Genomic DNA, 20,874 nt, shown 5'->3' on the forward strand with positions numbered 1-20,874 from the left:
ATTGTCGTTTCCTAGAGGCCAGGCTGGCTCCCCCCAGGGGGGCTGCGCAGGAAGGGGAACATGTGGCCTGGGGCATGAGGCCGCCTGCCCCTCAAACAATCCCTGCTGGGCCTGGTGTGACATGGAAGCAGGGGCGGGGCCAGGCATGCTGGGGGGGTGATGGTGGGTGGGGCCAGGCATGTTGGGGGGGTGATGGTGGGTGGGGCCAGGCATGTTGGGGGGGCGATGGTGGGTGGGGCCAGGCATGCAGCGGGGGCAATAGCGGGGGTGGGGCCAGGCATGCTGGAGGGGCAAAGGTGGGGGCAGGGCCAGGCATGCTGGGGGGGCGATGGTGGGTGGCACCAGGCATGCTGGGGGGGACGACGGTGGGAGGGGGCAGGCATGCTGGGGGGGGAGAGTGGGCGGGCCCGGGCGTGTGGGGGGCGAGAGTGGGTGGGACCGGACATGCTGAGGGGGAGAGTGGGCAGGACCGGGCGTGCTCGGAGTGGGAGTGGGCAGGATTGGGTATGCGGGGCGGGGCGATAGCAGGCGGAGGGTTGGGCCTCAGCTCTCCCTGTGCTTGACTGTTATCTGCCTCAGCAGGGGGAACGTTCCATAGGCTGCGCTGCATGGACAGTGCTCAGGCGTTTCCTGCCTCCCTGCCTGGCCATTCTGGATCAGGTGACGCTCTGAGCCAGGTCCTTGGTGGTGTCAACTGGAACAGCTCCATTGATTTCATTGGCACCAGCTGGGGATCTGCCCCCAGGGCTCCTCCGGGTTAGACAAGGGTGGGTTTCATAAGGTCGCCGTTTAGATTTGGGTGTTCGACAAGAGGCTGCAGCTATCGCTAAACCTTTCTCCTCCTCTTGATCCAACAGCCACACCATGACCACAAAGGCTCCTTCTACAAGGCCTCCACCAGCAGCCACCGCGAGCAGGAAACACCGCCCCAGGCCAGTCAGAGCCTGGTTGGGAGGGAAGTGCAATCAGGAGCAGGCATGGAGATGGACATGATGGCTCAGCCAGCCAGCCAGCCTCTTCTGCCAGCAGAGGAGAGCAAACGGGAAGAGCAAACGGGGTCGCCAAAGAATCAGATGGGGAGCCCGCTCCCTGCTGGCCAGCCTGAGCTCCAAGGACCTGGGGTCAACACCAGTGTCCAGGGGGACTCCGTCCCCTATGGTCCCCAGATGAGGGCAAAAAAACCATCCGACTTCCTGAAACAAATGAGGCGAAAGTCCGCGCCCATGTTTGCAGCTTCCCGGGAGCTGCGCGGCTCCATGAGGCTCCCCTCCCGGAGGCCCTCCGACGTCCTGAAGCTGATGAGACGCAGGTCGTTCTTTGGTGGATTGAAGTCACAAGAAAATGCCAGGGAACAAGGTGGGATCAATGGAGAGCCAGTGGCGCAAACAGCCAGTGGGAAAGATCACGGCGAGGAGCAGTTACCTTCATGTCCTGAGCCTCAGCCGTGTGTGGGGCTGCCAGGCACGCTGGAGGAGACAGCGCCAGATCCCTTCCGAGCAGCAGCACTCGAACCAGAAGCAGAGAACGACTTTAAAGGGAACCATGAAAAGGAGACCAGCCCTCTAGAGAGCCCAGCCCAAGCAAGAGAACTTTGTACTGGGCCAAATCATTTAGCACCATCTAAAGATCCAACGGAAGGGCAAGAGGTGGAAACAGAAGAAGTAGAAACTGCTGATGATCAGGCCAAGCCTGTATTGGAAGAAACTCAGGCAGGTTTTGAACTCCCTGATTCAAACATAACAGACAGAGTTCCCTCCACAGAAGCAGAAAGTCAACAGGCAGCTGTAGGCCTGGAGGACAGAACCCAGACATGCCCCACTTTGCTCTCAGTGAGTAACATGGCAAACCTATCAAATAGCGATTCTACCAGTAATTTATTGGCTCTGCAGGAATGCACAGGAGCAACTAAGTGGGACTTGTCTGAAGGCTCAGCTGGGATGGGAGAAGGGCAGACCGTGGATGAGACTCCTCCCTCCAGTTCCAGGAAATGGAGGATTCAGGGTGAAAGGACAGAGGAAATACGAAGTCTAGCAAAGAAACATTACCTGGATTGTGCATCTGTGAGCAGCCCTCTTGCAAACCTGGACGTGAGCGAGGGTACACGACTATTAGCAGCTCTAGATCTTTGTCAGACTAGTACTAAAGTTCTGAGCATCAAAGAATCCTTGAGACAGCTCCAGCCCAAAGGTGCTGGAGTGTGTCTAGGTAAGGAAGTGAGAGGGGTTAGATTACAGACTGAAAATTACTCAAATGCAGCAGGAGCACAAGAAGGTGGAAGCCCAGAGACTTCTGGGGAGCTAGCAGAGCAGATACACTGTGAAACTGAGAATGAAAGACTCCCCAAGGAATTAGAGCAGAGTGGTGAGAATTGGCAGCAGGCAGAAACCTTCTCAGTAAAGAATGAAGCCGAAGGAGACATGGAGAACGCAGATGAAAACACAAAGGTGGCATCAGCAACCCTAGAAGAGCTGTGTTGTATGGGACAGATTGCAGTGACTGAGAATGGAGAGAACAATACAGCGGTCGCTAGCTCTGCTAAGGAGACAGTGGTTCCAGCCAACGAGGAAACAGGGAAGAATGAGGAAGAAACTATAGACAACAATATAAGGGGTCATTTAAATGAAGATCAACATTCAGGAGTGGACACCTCCCCCAAGGAGATAATGGGGCCAGCGCATGAGGAGTCAGAAGGAGATATTGTAAACAAGGTTGTAGAGGAGCATTTAAAGGGAGACCAAAATTCAGTGGTGGACATATCCAGTCAGGAGATACTGGTACCAGCAAGAGAGGAAGCCCAGGAAGGCAGCATAGAAAATATAACACTTGGTCATTTAAATTTAGAGGATCAAAACCCAGTGGTGGATACCTCCCCCAAGGAGAACCTAGTGCCAGCTAAGGCACACACAGGGGAGAAAGTGGAAGACACTGCAGACAGCCCTAGGGGTGACCCGTTAAATGTTGTTGAGGACAAAGACCATGAAGCTAGGGGAGATGGAAATGGTAGAGAAACAGAGAAGGAAGAGAGACACCCACCCAGAGAAGGTCTGGCAGAGGCGGTTCTGTGTCCAGAAGGGGCCTTGGGGGATGGAGCTGGAAGAGAAGAGAGAAGTGCCCCCCTGGGGAGCGAAGCAGGGCTAGAGCCCCAGGGGGAACCTATTGAGCACCCAAAGTTAAGGAAGAGCGTGAGCTTTGCTGAGGCACCCCTGGGATGCCCCGCCTCCCTGAAACAGGCAGCTAATGGAGGAGCAATGAGAGATGGAAAAGATCCCAGTGGTGAGGGAGATTCGACCTTAAACGATGGTTTAATACACAACCGAGAAGAGACGCTGACTTCACCAGGCAATACAGAGTCTGACACGGACCTCCACCTTCCTTCGGCAAGGCTGCGGACCCCGCACTGCGCGCAAGACATCACACAGGTAGGCTGGCACGACACATGAGACTAGAATGCTTTGAATGGGGGGCGGGATGCCAGGGTCTGGGGCGTGGGGCCTTTCGTCTCTAGGGCTTTCTCTGGGCCTGGCTGGGAGGCTCTTAGTCCTGTAGCCATACCCAAAAAACCCTCCTACCCACCTGGCCCCACACAGACCGGCTCCCTGGAATGGAGAAGAACTGATCTGACTGAATCCTGGAGGGAGGTCCCTTTAGATCAGGGCTGAGGCAGAGCCATGGGGAAAGGGGAAGATACTTTTGCTGCCAGGCCTACAAACAGGACTTCATCTTTCCGGGCTCTCCCCCTGGCAACTCTGAGGAGCGCCAACTCCATTTTGAGCCCCGAGGCTGTATACAATCCATGCTTTATGGATGGGCCGTGCGGCTGGTGCAGGCAGGCAGTGCAGAATGGACCAGGAGCATAGTGCTGTATGGTTTGTCTCACATTCATGGTTAACTGCTACTTTGTCTGGAGGATGTAACAAACCAGAGAAACCACAGACTGTTTCAAGCAGAAACAGATTAAATTACTAGCACCGAATCCTGCAGCCTTTCTCTGTCTGTGCTCCATGGGACAGATCCTCAGCTGCTGTCGTGCGATGAAGGGCCAAGGACAATTTACACCGGCTGAGGATCTGTTCCAGCATCTGTGGCTGGCTTCACTTGGGGCTTTGCCTGAGCAAGGGCTGAGCACAGACTTGGGGAATTAGCCCAGTGACCAGTGACCCAGTTGGAATGAGGCCCTCCAGATCTGGTCCATAAGAAAATGACAATTATGCAAATACATTATCCAGGGAACTGCTGTGTTGGGGTCTCTAGTGCCAGGCTCTGCACTGGTGGTTTGTCATGGTAGCTGTTAATCGACAGCTCTTCCTCACCCCGTGCCAGCTGTGAGGAACAAGGCCTGCTCAGAGCAGGATAGTCTCACTAAGGTTTGGTCCAGGTTCCCTTTTCCTTTGCCAGGAGATGTCAGTTCCACCCTTTCTGGGCAGAGGTCCTGTCCTGATGCCCATTTTCTAGGCCCTTCTGAAAATAGTCAGCAACATCCACACACGTGCCGATTGCTCTGTTTGCCAACCAGACACTTTAACTGATCTCCCCACTACAATTCGTTGCTCCTTGCTTTCATGCTTGGTCCTATTCAGAGTGAATAGGCAAACCTTCCAGAGAGCCAAACCCTGACGTCCTTACAGAGCAGGAGTAGGAGCGGAGGCTATCACAGCTACAGAGGCAGCAGTAGTAGTGACCCAAGAAATGGAAGAGACAATGAAGATGACTGGATGGGGAAGCTGCGGGATGTACATTATCCTGGAGCAGGTACCAGAAAAGAGCTTTGTTTGTGTGAAGTGCTGCTGATAGATGGGATGGAAGAGAAGATCCAAGGTTTGGAGATGCAGGTAGAAACTATGGTTGAATTTTCAAAGGGGATTTGAATGGATGAAGAAGGGAAGGCAAGAGGAAGGAGGCTGAAGGGAAAACTCAAGACTTGGAGATGCAAGCTGGACTGGAGAACTGTGAGGGTAAAAGGGCCAGTGGAAGCATGTGACTATGAGAACAAGCTGAGGAAACAACTGGTGAGTGAAGGAGAAATAGAGCTGAGGAAGAGGTTTGCTGAGTTGGAAAGTGAAGGGGCATAGCAGAGAGGGCGAGAGGGCCAGGAAGAAGAGAAGAGCAGCTAGTCTTACAAGAAGAGGGGAAAAGTCAATGGAGATACCTGGATTTCTGAGCCCCAGGAGGACAGAGGATGATTTGCAGAACATTGCAAGTGAGAACAAAGGACAAAAGGCAGCCTGAAAGAACAGAAGGCTGGAGAATCTCACCAACACCAGGAAGAGGAAGGTCTATTCAATTGGGGACTCCCTACTAAGAAGAACAGACAGGCCTGTCACCAGAGTTGATCCAGAGAACAGAAGGGTGCACTGTCTGATGGAAGCTAAGATACAGGATGTGGACCTGAGGCCAAAGAGGATCCTAATGTGAACAGGAAAGAATCCACTGACTGTCCTTCATGTGGGAACAAATGACACAGACACTTAAGGAAATGGAGGCTTAGATGATCTTCAGTGGGATTGTACCTGTCCCCAGAAGAGGAAAGTGAAGGTGAGACAAGATGATGATCAACAGATGCTCAGGCATCTGGAGGGCTTTGGGATGTTTGACCGTTGGGAGGCATTCACTGACAGAGGACTGTTCTCCTGGGATGGACTCCACCTGAGTAGGGAGGAAAATAGACTTCTGGGATGGAGGTTGACACAACTGATTAAAAGAGCTTTAAACTAGGAATTTGGGGGAGATGGTTGGGAGATGCTCATGTAATCTCAACACCTGATTCTAATATTGAGCGGGAGGAAAATCAAGTAAGAGGATATAGCAATGGAGAAAGGAACAACAGAGGGCAAGAGAGTGGACATCAAGAGGAAAGACAGTGTTGATATCAATGGCACTAAATCTGGTAGGTGATATTGGCGATGATCTGGTGAGGAATTTGGACGAAGCTGAGCAGAAACAACTCAGATAACTGTACACCAATGCAAGGAGCCTGGGTAACAAAATAGAGGAAGTAGAGCTACTGGTGCAGGAAGATTAAACCAGACGTGAGCGGGATAACGGAAACATGGTGGAATAGTAGTCATGAGTGGAGCACAGGTATTGAAGGGTACCTGCTATTCAGGAAAGACAGAAATAAAGGTAGAGGCGGTGGAGTAGCATTGTATATTAATGACAAGGTAGACTGTAAAGAAATTAGAAGTGATGAAATGGATAAAACAGAATCTGTTTAGGTAAAAACACTTTGGGGAAAAGAGGTACCAGAGGCTCCACTGGGATAATGCTTGTGGTATGCTACAGACCCCCAGGATCCAATCTGGATATGGATAGAAATCGCTTTTATTTTGAATGAAATACATACTACTGGGAATTGTGTGATTATGGGAGACTTTAACTTCCCAGATATAGATTGGAGGAGAAGTGCTGCTAATAACAGTAGGGCCTAGGTTTTCCTGGATGTGACAGCTGACAGATTCTTCACCCAATAATCACCGAACCTACGAGAGGCGATGCCATTTTAAATTTGATATTGGTGAGTAGTGAGGACCTCACTGAAGAGTTGGTTATAGGGGACAACCTTGGTTCGAGTGATCATGAGCAAATTCAGTTTAAACTAAATGGAAGGATAAACACAAATCGATCTGCAACTAGGGGCCTTGATTTCCAAAGGGCAAATTTGAAAACATGAAGGGAATTAGTTAGAGAAGCGGGCTGGACTGAAGAACTCAAGGATCTGAATGTGGAGGAGGCTTGGAATTACTTGAAGTCCAAGTTGCAGAAGCTATCTGAAGCCTGCATCCCAAGCAAGGGGAAACAATTCACAGCGAAGGGTTACAGACCAAGCTGGCTGAACAAGCATCTCAAACAGGCGATTGAGAGAAAGCAGAGAGCCTACAAGGAATGGAAGAAAGGATGGATCAGCAAGGAAAGCTACCGCTCAGAGGTCAGAAACTGTAGAGGTAAAGTGAGAACTGCCAAAAGCCAAGCAGAGTTGGACCTAGCAAAGGGAATTAAAACCAACAGTGAAAGGTTCTATAGCCATATAAATAAAAAGAAAACAAGGAAAGAAGTGGGACCGCTGAGCACTGAGGATGGGGTGAAAATTAAAGATAATCTAGGCCAGGACACAAGACCTACACAAATACTTTGTCTCAGTTTTTAATAAGGATAATGAGGATCTTAGGGGTAGTGGCAGGGTAGCTAATGGAAATGAGGATATGGAAGTAGAAATTACCACATGCAAGGTAGAAGTCAAACTCAAACAGCTTAACAGGATCAAATTGGGGGTCCCGGATAATCTCCATCCAAGAATATTAAAGGAACCAGCACATGAAATTACAAGCCCAATAGCAAGGATTTTTAATGAACCTGTAGACTCGGGAGGTCGTACTCTATGACTGGAGAATGGCTAATATAGTGCCTATATTTAAGAAATGGGGGGAAGTATTCCAGAAAACTATAAACCTGTTAGTTTGACCTCAGTTGCCTGCAAGGTCTTAGAACAAATTTTGAAAGAGAAAGAAAGTAGTTAAGGACACAAGGGTAAATGGTAATTGGGATAAAATACAACATGGTTTTACAAAAGGTAGAGAGTTCCAGACCAACCTGATCTCCTTTTTTGAGATGGTAACTGATTTTTTAGCCAAAGGAAATGCAGTAGATCTAATCTGTCTGGATTTCAGTAAGGCATGTGATACAGTTCCACATAGGAAATTATTAGTTAAATTGAAGAAGATGGGGATTAATACAAGAGCTGAAAGGTGGGTAAGGAACTGTTTAAAGGGGAGACTACAGTGGGTCATGCTGAAAGGTGAACTGTCAGGCTTGAGGGAGGTTCCTCAGGGATTGGTCTTGAGGCTAATCTTATTTAACATTTTCATTCATGAATTTAGCACAAAAAGTGGGAGTGTGCTAATAAAATTTGTGGATGACACAAAGGTGGGAGGTATTGCCAATCCAGAAGAGGACCAGAATATCATACAAGAAGATCTGGATGACCAAGAAAACTGACATAATAGAAATGGATGAAATTTAATAGTGCACAGTGAAAGGGCCATGCACTTAGGGACTAACAACAAGAATTTTTGCTATAAACTGGGGACGTATCAGTTGGAAGTGACAGAGGAGAAAGACCTGGGTCTATTGGTCGATCACAGGATGACTGTGAGTTGCCAATGTGATGTGATTATGACAGACTAATTCAATCCTAGGTTGCATCAGGTGAGGTATTTCCTGTAGAGACTGGGAAGTGTTAGTACTGTTATACAAGGCACTGGTGAGACCTCATCTGGAATATTGTGTGCAATTCTGGTCTCCCATGTTTAAGAAAGATGAATTCAAACTGAAACAGGTACAGAGAAGGGCTACTAAGGTTTTTCATTCCTCAGATCATCCATCTTATGAGAGGGAACTCAAAGAGCTTGGTTTGTTCAGCCTAACCAAATGTAGGCTGAGGGGAGATATGATTGCTCTCCATAAATACATCCGAGGGATAAATACCAGTGCAGGAGAGGTGTTATTTAAGTTAAGGGCCAATGTTGGCACAAGAACAAATGGCTATAAACTGGCCATCAACAAGTGTAGGCTTGAAATTAGATGAAGGTTTCTAACCATCAGAGGAGTGAAGTTCTGGAACAGCAGTTCTGGGGAGCAGTGCAGGGCAAAAAACCTAACTGGCTTCAAGACTGCGCTTGATAAGTGTATGGAGGGGATGGAATGGTGTTACTGCCTACAATGGGATGTAGCCAATCTGCAACTTTTAGCAGCAAATATCTCCAAAGGCCGGAGATGGGACACTAAATGAGGAGGCTCTGAGTTACTACAAAAAATTCTTTTCCAGGTATCTGCTGGATTGATCCTGCCCACATGTTCAGGGTCTAACTGGTCACAATATTTGGGGTCAGGAAGGAATTTTCCTTCAAGTCAGATTGGCAGAGACCCTGGAGTTTTTTCACCTTCCTCTGCAGCGTGGAGCACGGGTCACTTGCAGGTTTAAACTAGTGTAAATGGTGAATTCTCTGTACCTTGAAGCCTCTAAAGTGTGATTTGAGGACGTCAGTAACTCAGCCAGAGGTTGCTCAGGCTGTGATTTGGCTTCTCTGGGAGTTCCCCTGAGTAAGAACAGAGCATCTCCCTGGTCTGAGTGATACATAAGCAAGTGGAATTATGTGGTGGAGGTTCAAGCTGCCTCCACATCAGCTGTTTTGTTGGGTTTGTCTCTTTGAATGAGTGGATTCTAGGCTTGTTGTGAACATAACCCCCTGTTTCTGGTCTCAGGAGGCTGTCTCCCTAAGAAGAACAGTGAAGAAAACCAGGAAGTTTGTTGTGGATGGGAAGGAGGTCAGCGTGACAACCTCAAAGACCATCAGCGAGGTGGATACAAAGGGCGAGAAGATGCGCTCAGCTCGGTAAGGGGCACTTGGCCGACTGGGAGGGGATATAGCCGAATGATGACAGCAGGGGCTCTCAGGGTGGGGGCTGAGAGCATCCTGCCCTTCCCATATTGTTAAATAGGAGATGGGAAGGGCAAGTCATGATGCGGAAAAGGGAACATCACCTGGGCAGGGTGAGATGCATGGGGGTTAGAGCATGAGAGGGGAGGGTTAGATTCTGCTCACAGCTCTGCCACTGAGCAAGTCACCTTCTGTTTTAGAGCACCCCAGTGTGTGCTGGTGTGTGGTCTCAGAGGGACGTCTGCAGACAGTGTGTGCTGGCATGTGGGAGGCTGTCTGCAGACAGCGCGCGCTGGGGTCTGGGAGGGACATCTGTACAAATGTTGGACCTTGTTGTGGGCAGTAGCTCATCATAAGTAAAGGAGAGTGTGTGCAGGAACGTTTCTAATCCCCATGCATGTTCGCAGTTATTGCATTCCAGTTACTGAGGACGCTGGTGTTACTCCAGGAATGAATTTGGCCTAAAGGTTTCAAACCTTTTTCTATAGCCACATTTACACTCAGGGTGGCAGCTGCCCTGCCAATCTGCGGCTCCAGTGGGAAGAGGCAGGAAACCGTCCAAACACGGGGGAGTTCTATATCTGCACAGGGCTAGATTCTCTAGTGGCGCCACTCCATTGAAGTCAGTGGAGTTTGCAAACTTGTGGTAAAACTCAAGAGCAGGCTTCCCTGTGAAATTGTCAGTGTGGCTAGAGCCAGAGCTGGGCCAGTCTCACCTCAGGAGACAAATAAAAAACCGTTTGGGGTCGAGTTTGGTTCTGAAAATGGCTGAAGTTTCAGGAGGTTGCTTATTGCTTGCCAATGCATCTCCCCACCATTGCCTTGTCTGTGGGTCTGTCTCCCGGTTGCCAGGCGCCAGGAGCTGCATGAACTCCGCCTTCTCCAGAAGGAAGAGCAGCGAGCCCAGAGCCAGCTGGAGCAGAAGCTCCATCAGCAGCGGGAGCAGATGTTCCGCCACATTGAGCAGGAAATGACGGTAACCACCTTAGCGGCTATCAGCCGGGCCCTGCGAGCGGCGCTGCCAGGCTGGGCAGGCTCACGGCCCCTGAGGCAGGGTGCGACTGCTCTCATCTCCATGGCGTAGTCGTATGCCATTCAGAGCTTGAGGAGCTTGGGGAACTTGGGGGAGGGATAGCTCAGTGGTTTGAGCATTGGCCTGCTAAATCCAGGGTTGTGAGTTCAATCCTTGAGGGGGCCATTTAGGGATCTGGGGCAAAAATCTGTCTGGGGATTGGTCCTGCTTTGAGCAGGGGGTGGGACTAGATGACCTCCTGAGGTACCTTCCAACCCTGATATTCTACAATTCTATGAACTGAAAATCATCACAGGTCTCAATCCCTCCTATTCCCAGCTCCCAATCCAGCACTGCTCCAGATGGGACATGCTTAGGGTGACTGTATTTCCCAAAGGGAAAACAGGACAGTGCATGGGGCTAGCGCAAGGTCCCCTCCCCCTGGTGCAGGGCTAACCTGAGCTGCTCACCCAAGCCTCCCTCCCCATGCAGGGTTGGTGTTGCTGCTCACCTGAGTCCCTCTCCCTCCCTGGCCTGAGCCCTGCCCCCCTTCCCTGCACTGCTCACTTGAGCCCTGCTTGTTCCCCACCTGAGCTCTGCCTCCCCCCTATGCGGGGCTGGCATCACCCTTCCCCCGCCCTGCACATTCCTCCCCACCCCACTTTTTTGATGAAGGTAGGTATTTGCTCTTGTTTGATCCAGTTGGCAAGAGCAAACGGGACAAATGCCCCCTTTTGCCACAAACGTCAGGCTGGCCAGCACAGGGCTTAAAAAAGGGACTGTCCTGGCCAAAACAGGACGTATGATCACCCTCGACATGCTTCGTGACAGCTGCCTGAGGCCTAGGCCCCAGCTTTCAAAGCCGTCCGGGGTTGGAGGGGCCTTCATTTCTCGGTGTCTGGCTTGAGATGCCCTGAATCTGATTTCCAGAAGGGCTGAGGGTCACTGAAATCCTTTGGCGCTGCAGGCACTCAGCCCACCTGCAAATCAGGATCCCAGCAGTGTCCCAAGCTGGGCACACAAATCAGTGGCCACGTCGCAGACTGTGAGCCGTGGCTGGTGCTATCTGGTGTTTGTTCACATGCTGTCACTGAGCGGGGGCTTGTTTCCACATCTCCAGACACGTCCTAGGTCACGTCCCGTGTTCTGTGGCTGTAAGCAGCCAGGACTGGGGCTCCTAGGCACTCTGGTGAGACAAATAAACCATCAGTTTCAGTGGGCTCTGCCCACATCCGCCCTTCCCGAGCTCCCGGCGCAGGGCCTGTGCTCTGCACAGAGCTCAGCATCCCGCTGGAGACGTGCACCGGCTCGTGTCCCCCGCGTTGGGTGGCTGCGCTTCCCAGCGCCTCGAGGGACACCCAGTGCGGCAGGAGCCCAGAGGTGTGGAGCCAGGCGCTTGCCTAGGAACTGCAATCCCTGCAGTTCAGAGAGGCCGACGCTGTCTGGGGCTCGGCCCCTCTTATGTCCCCTGATATTATTTGATTCGGTGAGTGGGAGGAACACGCATGTAAGCTCCCTGCTCTGCACACACACAGAGTAAGAAGCACTATTATGACCATGAGGTGGAGAGCCTGGAGCGGCACCATCGGCAGGCCCGGGAGCGCCAGGAGCACGAGTTCACCACCAGGCTACGCGATGAGGCCAAGCGGCTGAAAGCCCTGCAGGAGAAGGACTATGGCAAGAAGCTGTCGGCCTTCAGGGGCAACAGGCGAGAGGTACCCCACGTGCGGAGACCCAGACCACAGAACCTACTGCCCCCGTGCCAGTGGGACCTTGATCTCCCCCCCACCCCTCGCCAACGGGAACTAGGGATCCTCCCCTCCCCTGAGCCAATGGGAACTAGGGATCCTCCCCCAAGCCAATGGGAACTAGGGATCCTCCTCCAAGCCAATGGGAACTAGCGATCTTCCCCCTCCCGTAAGCCAATGGGAACTAGGGATCCTCCCCCTCCTCCAAGCCAATGGGACCTCAGGATCCTTGTCCCCTGAGCCAAGGGGATCTAGGGGTAAGTGACAGACCCCCCAGAATCTGATTTGGAGACAGATAGAGACCTCTTTAATATTTTTAATTAAATAAATACTAACGAGCCAATGGGGACCTAGAGATCTTTCTCTCCTCCCCTTCCCCTTCCCCTCCCCCCTGAGCCAATGGGAACTACGGGTCTTTTTTCTGAAGCGATTACATTCAAGAATCCTGCTACTTGTATTCTAAGCATCCTTCTTACTTAGCCAATCACATCTATGCATCCCCTTCCGTGTAGCTGGATCTAAGGATCCCTCACTTAGCCAATAGGAGCCAAGGATCCCTTTCCCAGACTATAAAAATCCTGGTCACTGAGCCTATGACATCTCAGCTCAGGCGGCAAGTTTTCCCTGTGCCTACCGCTGGGGTTATTTTCATGCTGTGGGTAGCTCTGGGTCCCATGTTGGTCCTTGTATTGCTGTTTCAGCACAAAGGCAGGATTTATAACGACTGGAGCCCAGAGGGCAGAGATCCCAGCCTCGGTCTGTGCTGGTCCATGCACTGGTCTAGTTTAGCTGCAAAGCTGGGATTTTCCATAGGGCGGAAGGGGGGGGATTGCAGCTCCTTTGGGCCCATGGAAAAGCCCAAGCCTCAGGGAATGAGCTCCATTGCATAGACACTATAACAGCAAACGTGAGCTGGCCTCCTGCCGAATGTTCTAATGTCAGTGTCCACATCCAGATGCCAGCTAGCCAGGAGCGTGTGGAACACCATCCCTCGTTGGGTTTGCTGCAGGAATTGCTGTGTGAAATTCCTTGCCCTGCTGACGCGGGCGGTCAGAGCAGATGAGCAGGAATGGCCCCACTAGCCCTATGGGTACTGACCACAGGCATTCAAGATAAGCAGGCTGACAAACGGGGGCAGGGCAGCCTAGATGCATAGCCACTGACCGTGACAGGTCCCAGCTGATGGAGCTGGCACATGGCAGCAGCTCCCCACAGCAGCTGAACTGGGGAATCTGCACTAGCCAGCTGATGAGCTAATGGGCTACGATAGTTTTGAGAATTTGGCTGCTCTGGGGCCAAACCCATATGTTTCCCTCTGGCAGGAGCAGAGATTTCTGCAGCAGCAGCAGGAGGAGCTCAACCTGGCCTTGCAGAAAGTCGTCCAGGAGCACAAGAAGAAAGTGACCTCTATCGAGTGGGAGTGCGTCAGCAAGATCCACAGCCTCAGGAGAGGTAGAGCTGAGCTCTGGGAGGGATAAGGGCTGAGATGCAGAGATAAGAGAAATGTCTGGCTTGGAAGGGACCTTAGGAAGTCATCAAGTCCAGGCAGGACTTGTGTCGGGGAAGGACCAAGTAAACCTAGACCAGGGGTCGGCAACCTTCGGCACACGGCCCATCAGGGTAATCCACTGGCAGGCCGTGAGACATTTTGTTTACGTTGACCATCCGCGGGCACGGCCACCCACAGCTCCCAGTGGCTGAAGTTCGCTGTTCCCGGCCAATGGGAGCTGCGGGAAGAGGCGGTCAGCACGTCCCTGTGGCCTGCACCTCTTCCCACGTTATTCCTAAAGTGCAGCACCCAAAATTGTACACAGTACTCCAGCTGAGGCCTCACCAATGGCAAGTAGGGCAGGACAATTACCTCCCATGTCTTACATACGATGCTCCTGTTAATACACCCCAGAATGATAGTAGCCTTTTTCACAGCTACATCACGTTGTTGACCTATATTGGATTTGTGATCCACGACAACCCCCTAAGATCCTTTTCAGCACTAGGACGGCCTAGCCAGTTAGTGCCCATTTTGTAGTTGTGCATTTGATTTTTCCTTCCTCTGTGTATTTTGCCCTTGACTGTATTGAATTTCATCTTGTTGATTTCAGACCAATTCTCCAATTTGTCAAAGGTCATTTTGAATTCTAATCCTGTCCTCCAAAGTGCCAGCAACCCCTCTCAGCTTGGTGCCATCTGCAATTTTTATAAGCATACTCTCCTCTCCATTAGCCAAGTCATTAATGAAGATATTGAATAGTGCCGGACCCAGGACTGACTCCTGCAGGACCCCACTAGATACATAAGAACATAAGAGTGGCCAGACTGGGGCAGACCAAAGGTCCATCTAGTCCAGTATTCTGTCTTCTGACAGCAGCCACTGCCAGGTGCCCCAGAGGGAATGAACAGAACAGGCAATAAACAAGTGATCCATCCCCTGTCGCCCATTCCCAGCTTCTGGAAAACAGAGGCTAGGGACACCATCCCTGCCCTGCTAATAGTCATTGATTCATAGATTCATAGACTCTAGGACTGGAAGGGACCTCGAGAGGTCATCGAGTCTAGTCCCCTGCCTTCATGGCAGGACCAAATACTGTCTAGACCTATGGACCTATCCTCCATGAACTTATCTAGTTCTTTTTTGAACCCTGTTATAGTTTTGGCCTTCACAACATCCTCTGGCAAAGAGTTCCACAGGTTGACTGTGTGTTGTGTGGAAAAATATTTCCTTCTGTTTGTTTTAAACCTGCTGCCTATTAATTTCATTTGGTGACCCATAGTTCTTGTGTTATGAGAAGGAGTAAATAATACTTCCTTATTTACTTTCTCACATCAGTTATGATTTTATAGGCCTCAATCATATCCCACCAGTCATCTCTTTTCCAAGCTGAAAAGTCCCTGTATTATTAATCTCTCCTCATACTGAAGCCGTTCCATACCCCTAATAATTGTTGTTGCCCTTTTCTGAAACTTTTCCAATTCCAATATATCTTTTTTGAGATGGGGCAACCACATCTGCACTCAGTATTCCAGATGTGGGCATACCATGGATTTATATAGAGGCAATATAATATTTTCTGTTTTATTATCTATCCCTTTCTTAAAGATTCCCAACATTCTGTTCGCTTTTTTTACTGCCACTGTACATTGAGTGGATGTTTTCAGAGAACTATCCATGACTCCAAGATCTTTCTTGAGTTTAACAGCTAATTTAGACCCCATCATTTTATATGTATAGTTGGGTTTATGTTTTCCAATGTGCATTACTTTACATTTATCTACATTGAATTTCATCTGCCATTTTGTTGCCCAGTCACCCAGTTTTGCGAGATCCTTTTGTAGCTATTCGCAGTCTACCCGGGGTTCAACTATCTTGAGTAGTTTTGTATCATCTGCAAATTTTGGCACCTCACTGTTTACCCCTTATTCCAGATCATTTATGAATATGTTGAATAGGACTGGGCCCAGTTCAGACCCCCGGGGAACACCACTATTTACCTCTCTCCATTCTGAAACCTGACCATTTATTCCTACCCTTTTTTCCCTATCTTGTAACCAGTTACCAATCCATGAGAGGACCTTCTCTCTTATCCATGACTGCTTACTTTACTTAAGAGCCTTTGGTGAGGGACCTTGTCAAAGGCTTCCTGAAAATCTAAGCACACTATATCCACTGGATTCCCCCTTGTCCACATGCTTGTTGACCCCCTCAAAGAATTCTAGTAGATTGGTGAGGCATGATTTCCCTTTACTAAAATCATGTTGACTCTTCCCCAACAAATTATATTCATCTATGTGTCTGACCATTTTGTTCTTCACTATCGTTTCAACCAGTTTGCCCAGTACTAAAGTCAGGCTTACCGGCCCGTAATTGCTGGGATCACCTCTGGAGCCCTTTTTAAAAATTGGCTTCACATTAGCTCTCCTCCAGTCATTTAGTACAGAATCTGATTTAAATGATAGGTTACAGACTACAGTTATTAGTTCTGCAATTTCACATTTGAGTTCCTTCAGAACTCGGGTGATACCATCTGGTCCTGGTGACATATTACTGTTTAGTTTATCAGTTTGTTCCAAAACCTCCTCTAATGACACCTCAGTCTGGGACAGTTCCTCAGATGTCACCTAAAAAGAATGGCTCAGGTTTGGGAATCACTCTTACATCCTCAGCCATGAAGACTGATGCAAAGAATTCATTTAGTTTCTCTGCAACGGCCTTTTTGTCCTTGCGTGATCCTTTAGCATCTTGATCGTCGAGTGGCCCCACTGGTTATTTAGCAGGCCTCCAGCTTCTGATGTACTTTTAAAATGCTTGCTATTATTTTTTGAGTCTTTGGCTAGCTGTTCTTCAAATTCTTTTTTGGTCTTCATAATTGTATTTTTACATTTCATTTGCTAGAGTTTATGCTCCTTTCTATTTTCCTCACTAGGATTTAACTTTCACTTTTTAAAGGATGCCTTTTTGCCTCTCTCTGCTTCTTTTACTTTGTTGTTTAGCCATGGTGGCACTTTTTTGGTTCTCTTACTATGTTTTTTAATTTGGGGTATTCATTTAAGCCTCTATTATGGTGTCTTTAAAAAGTTTCCATGCAGCTTGCAGAGATTTTACTTTTGGTGCTGTACCTTTTAATTTCTGTTTCACTAACTTCCTCATTTTTGTGTAGTTCCCCTTTCTGAAATTAAATGCTACAGTGTGGGGCTGCTGTGGTGTTTTCCCCGCCACAGGGATGTTAAATTTAATTATATTATGGTCACTATTACCAAGCGGTTCAGCTATATTTATCTCTTGGACCAGATCCTGTGACCACTTAGGACTAAATCAAGCATTGCCTCTCCTCTTGTGGATTCCAGGACTAGCCAATCCAAGAAGCAGTTATTTAAGGTGTCAAGAAACTTTATCTCTGCATCCCGTCCTGAGGTGACATGTACCCAGTCAGTATGGGGATAGTTGAAATCCCCCATTATTATTGAATTTTTTATTTTTATAGCCTCTCTAATCTCCCTGAGCATTTCACAGTCATTATCACCATCCTGGTTGGTAATATATCCCTACTGCTATATTCTGCTTATTCAAGCATGGAATTACTATCCACAGAGATTCTATGGTACAGTTTGGTTCATTTAAGATTTTTTACTTCATTTGATTCTACACTTTCTGTCACATATAGTGCCCCTTCCCCACCAGCACGACCTGTTCTGTCCTTCTGATATATTTTGTACCCTGGTATTACTGTGTCCCATTGAGTATCCTCATTCCACCAAGTTTCTGTGATGCCTATTACATCAATATCCTCATTTAATACAAGGCACTCTAGTTCACCCATCTTATTATTTAGACTTCTAGCATTGGTATATAAGTACTTTAAAAACTTGTCACTTTTTAGCTGTCTGCCATTACATGATCTAATTGAATGGGACTTTTTTCATTTGACTGTTTCTCATCGGATCTTACCTGTATTTCATCATCTTCCATCCTCTCCTCCTTACTAGGACATAGAGAATTTCCATTAACAGATCCTCCCCTATGGGGTGTCCCTGTCCGAACCACATGCTCTTCTGCACCTGTCGGCTTTCCCCCAGCCCTTAGTTTAAAAACTGCTCTACGACCTTTTTAATGTTAAGTGCCAGCAATCTGGTTCCATTTTGGTTTAGGTGGAGCCCATCCTTCCTGTATAGGCTCCCCATTTCCCAAAAGTTTCCCCAGTTCCTAATAAATCTAAACCCCTCCTCCCTACACCATCGTCTCGTCCACGCATTGAGACCCTGCAGTTCTGCCTGTCTAACTGGCCCTGCGCATGGAACAGGGAGCATCTCGGAGAATGCAGCCATGGAGGTCCTGACATCAATCTCTTACCTAGCAGCCTAAATTGGGCCTCCAGAACCTCTTTCCTACTTTTCCCTATGTCATTGGTACCTACATGTACCACGACCACCGGCTCCTCCCCAGCTACACATACGTCTGTCTAGATGTCTCGAGAGATCCGCAACCTTTGCACCAGGCAGGCAAGTCACCATGCGATTCTCCCGGTCATCACAAACCCAGCTCTCTATGTTTCTAATGATTGAATTGCCCATTACTAACACCTGCCTTTTCCTAATAACTGGAGTTCCCTCCCCTGGAGGGGTATCCTCAGTGCGAGAGGATATCACGACATTATCTGGGAGGAGGGTCCCAACTATGGGATCATTTCCCTCTGCTCCAGTTAGATGTTCTCCTTCCCTGAGACTTTCATCCTCCTCAACAGCACAGAGGTTGTCAAACCAGGAGTGGGACCATTCTATTGTGTCCCGGAAAGTCTCATCTGTGTACCTCTCTGTCTCCCTTAGCTCCTCCAGTTCAGCCACTCTGGTCTACGAAGCCTATACATGGTCTGTGAGTGCCAGGAGCTCCTTGCACCAAATGCACACATACACCGTCTGCCCATAGGGCAGGTAATCTTACATGCTGCATTGGATGCAATAAACTGGGTAGCCCCCCTCTGTTGCTGGATGTCTGCCTGCATTCTCTTTATACGCCTGCAGCTTGTTCCTTTGTTGATGTCTTGTTTTTGGTTTTAAGTTTAAAGAATGTTAAGTGTAACTAGCCCCTCCACACAATCCCCCTCTAAAGCAAACACACCACAAACACAAACACACACACTACAGACAACAAACTTACCCCAAGGGTCACGTAATTGCTCCTCCTTCACCTGGAGAACTCACAAAACTCCCCTGTGAGCCGCTCCTGGTCACTAGCTCCTCTGGTCACTTAGGAGCGGGTTTTTTTAAGTCCTGGTCTTCCTGAGTAGCCCAGCCCCCTGGTTAAGGGTCGATGGGTGCTAAAGGGCTTAGGGATCAAAGCCTCGTTAAGAAGCTCTCAGCCTTGCCTAGCAGACCGCTAGGCTCAGCCCACCCCAAACAAACAGACCATGTGGTATATTTCAATCAAGCAGCAAGCACACCATGCCCTCCATAGAACCCTGTTATCCTCCAGGTGCTGACAGATTATTTAATAATTTGTTCCAGTATCTTTCCAGGTTTCAAATTTAGGCTGAGTGGTCTATAATTCCTTGGGGCCTTTTTGTTCCCCTTTCTGGTGTTTGCCTCTCTCCAGTCTTCTAGGACCTCACCCCGTCCTCCATGCGTTCTTGAAGAGAGTTACTAGTGGTTCCGAGGTTGCTTCAGCTAGTTCCTTAAGAACCCCAGGATAAATTTCATCAGACCCTGTCCACTTGAGTACATCTAACTTATCGAACTATTCTTTAACCTGTTCTTTCCCTATTTTGGCTTGTATTCCTTCCCCCTGGTTGTTAGTAATTAATATTATTGAGTAGCTGGTCACCCTTCACCTTTTTACTGAAGCCTGAAACAAAACAGGCATTACACACCTCAGCTTCCTTGCTGTCCTCACTGAATAGCTCTCCTTCCCCACTAAGAGGAGGACTTGCACTTTTCTTCATCTTTCCCTTGCTCCTAGTTCAGGGGTGAGCAAAGTTGATGATTTAGTTGGGGATTGGTCCTGCTTTGAGCAGGGGGTTGGACTAGATGACCTCCTGAGGTCCCTTCCAACCCTGATATTCTATGATTCTATGATCCAGCCCGTCAGGACTTTCAATTTAGCCCGCGGGATTGCCAGCCCCATGGCGCAGTGGGGCTAAGGCAGGCTTCCTGCCTGCCCTGACCCTGTGCCACTCCTGGAAGCGGCCGGCACCACGTCCCTGTGGCCCCTGGGGAGCAGGGAGACAGAGGACTCCGTGCGCTGCCCTCGCCTGCAGGCACCGCTCCCCCCCCCTCCCCCCCCCCCGCTGCTCCCATTGGCCAGGAACAGGGAACCGCGGCCAATGGGAGCTTCGGGAGTGGTACCCACAGGCGAGGGCAGCGCATGGTGGAGCCGCCTGCCCCACCCCACCCCCAGGAGCCACTGCCAGACACGCTGGCCACTTCCAGGAGCAGTGTGGGGCCAGGACAGGCAGGGAGCCTGCCTTAGTCCCACTGCCACTCTGGAGCTGCTCGAGGTAAGCAGCGCTGAGCAGAGCCTCCACCTCGAACCGCTCCTGCACACCGCGTCCCAACCCCCTGCCCTGAGCCCCCTCCTGCACACCGCACCCCCTCCCACAGCCTGTACTCCCTCCCGTACCCAACCTCCTGCCCCAGCCCTACATTCATGGCCCTGCATACAATTTCCCCACCCAAATGTTGTGTATTTAAAGACCCTCGTCTTCATGCTGGTGTAGAGGAAGAAGGCACATCAGGGCTGTACGGCTCTGGGGAGTCAGCTACACGTAGGAGTCGTGTGGCTATTCACTGCCCAGGGCAAAACCCACCAGACATGCCGGCCGCTGAGGGAGGGCCAGGGGACTGCTGAGGGCTCGGTAGGGGATGGGGGCTAGGTGGGACTCTGACGAAAGAAGGGATGAGACCAGGGACCTGAGGGCACTTCTCTGCCCTCCCCAGCCCGGGAGGCCGTGGTGTGGAGCGTGGAGCAAGGCCACCTGCAGGAGAAGTATCATCTCTTCAAGCAGCAGGTGAAGGAGCAGTACTCGCTCCAGCGGCAGCAGCTCAGCAAGCGGCACGAGAAGGTGAGTGCGGGGCTGGCTGCTATGTGGTCGGCAGCACAAACGCGGCCCCCTCCACGGGAACGTGAGGCCGGGCGAGGCCTTGGGGCACCCATCAGCATTGCAGCTGAACCATGCTGGGACCATGGAACCAACAG

At 50.0% G+C, this 20,874-nt stretch overlaps 1 protein-coding gene across 1 annotated transcript in view; it reads left to right on the forward strand.

Moving 5' to 3' along the window:
- LOC101944933 (serine/threonine-protein kinase 10-like) overlaps window positions 1–20,874 on the forward strand; it is a 43,666-nt gene that overhangs the window by 17,344 nt on the left and 5,448 nt on the right. The window contains exons 9-14 of the mRNA XM_005279265.3: window positions 858–3,419; window positions 9,256–9,386; window positions 10,284–10,407; window positions 11,979–12,158; window positions 13,514–13,643; window positions 20,616–20,740. Coding sequence (XP_005279322.2) covers window positions 858–3,419; window positions 9,256–9,386; window positions 10,284–10,407; window positions 11,979–12,158; window positions 13,514–13,643; window positions 20,616–20,740 — 3,252 coding nt within the window. The remainder of the gene's footprint in view (window positions 1–857; window positions 3,420–9,255; window positions 9,387–10,283; window positions 10,408–11,978; window positions 12,159–13,513; window positions 13,644–20,615; window positions 20,741–20,874) is intronic.

The sequence above is a fragment of the Chrysemys picta genome, chromosome 2 (assembly GCF_011386835.1).
Source record: "Chrysemys picta bellii isolate R12L10 chromosome 2, ASM1138683v2, whole genome shotgun sequence".
Classification (NCBI taxonomy): Eukaryota; Metazoa; Chordata; order Testudines; family Emydidae; genus Chrysemys; species Chrysemys picta.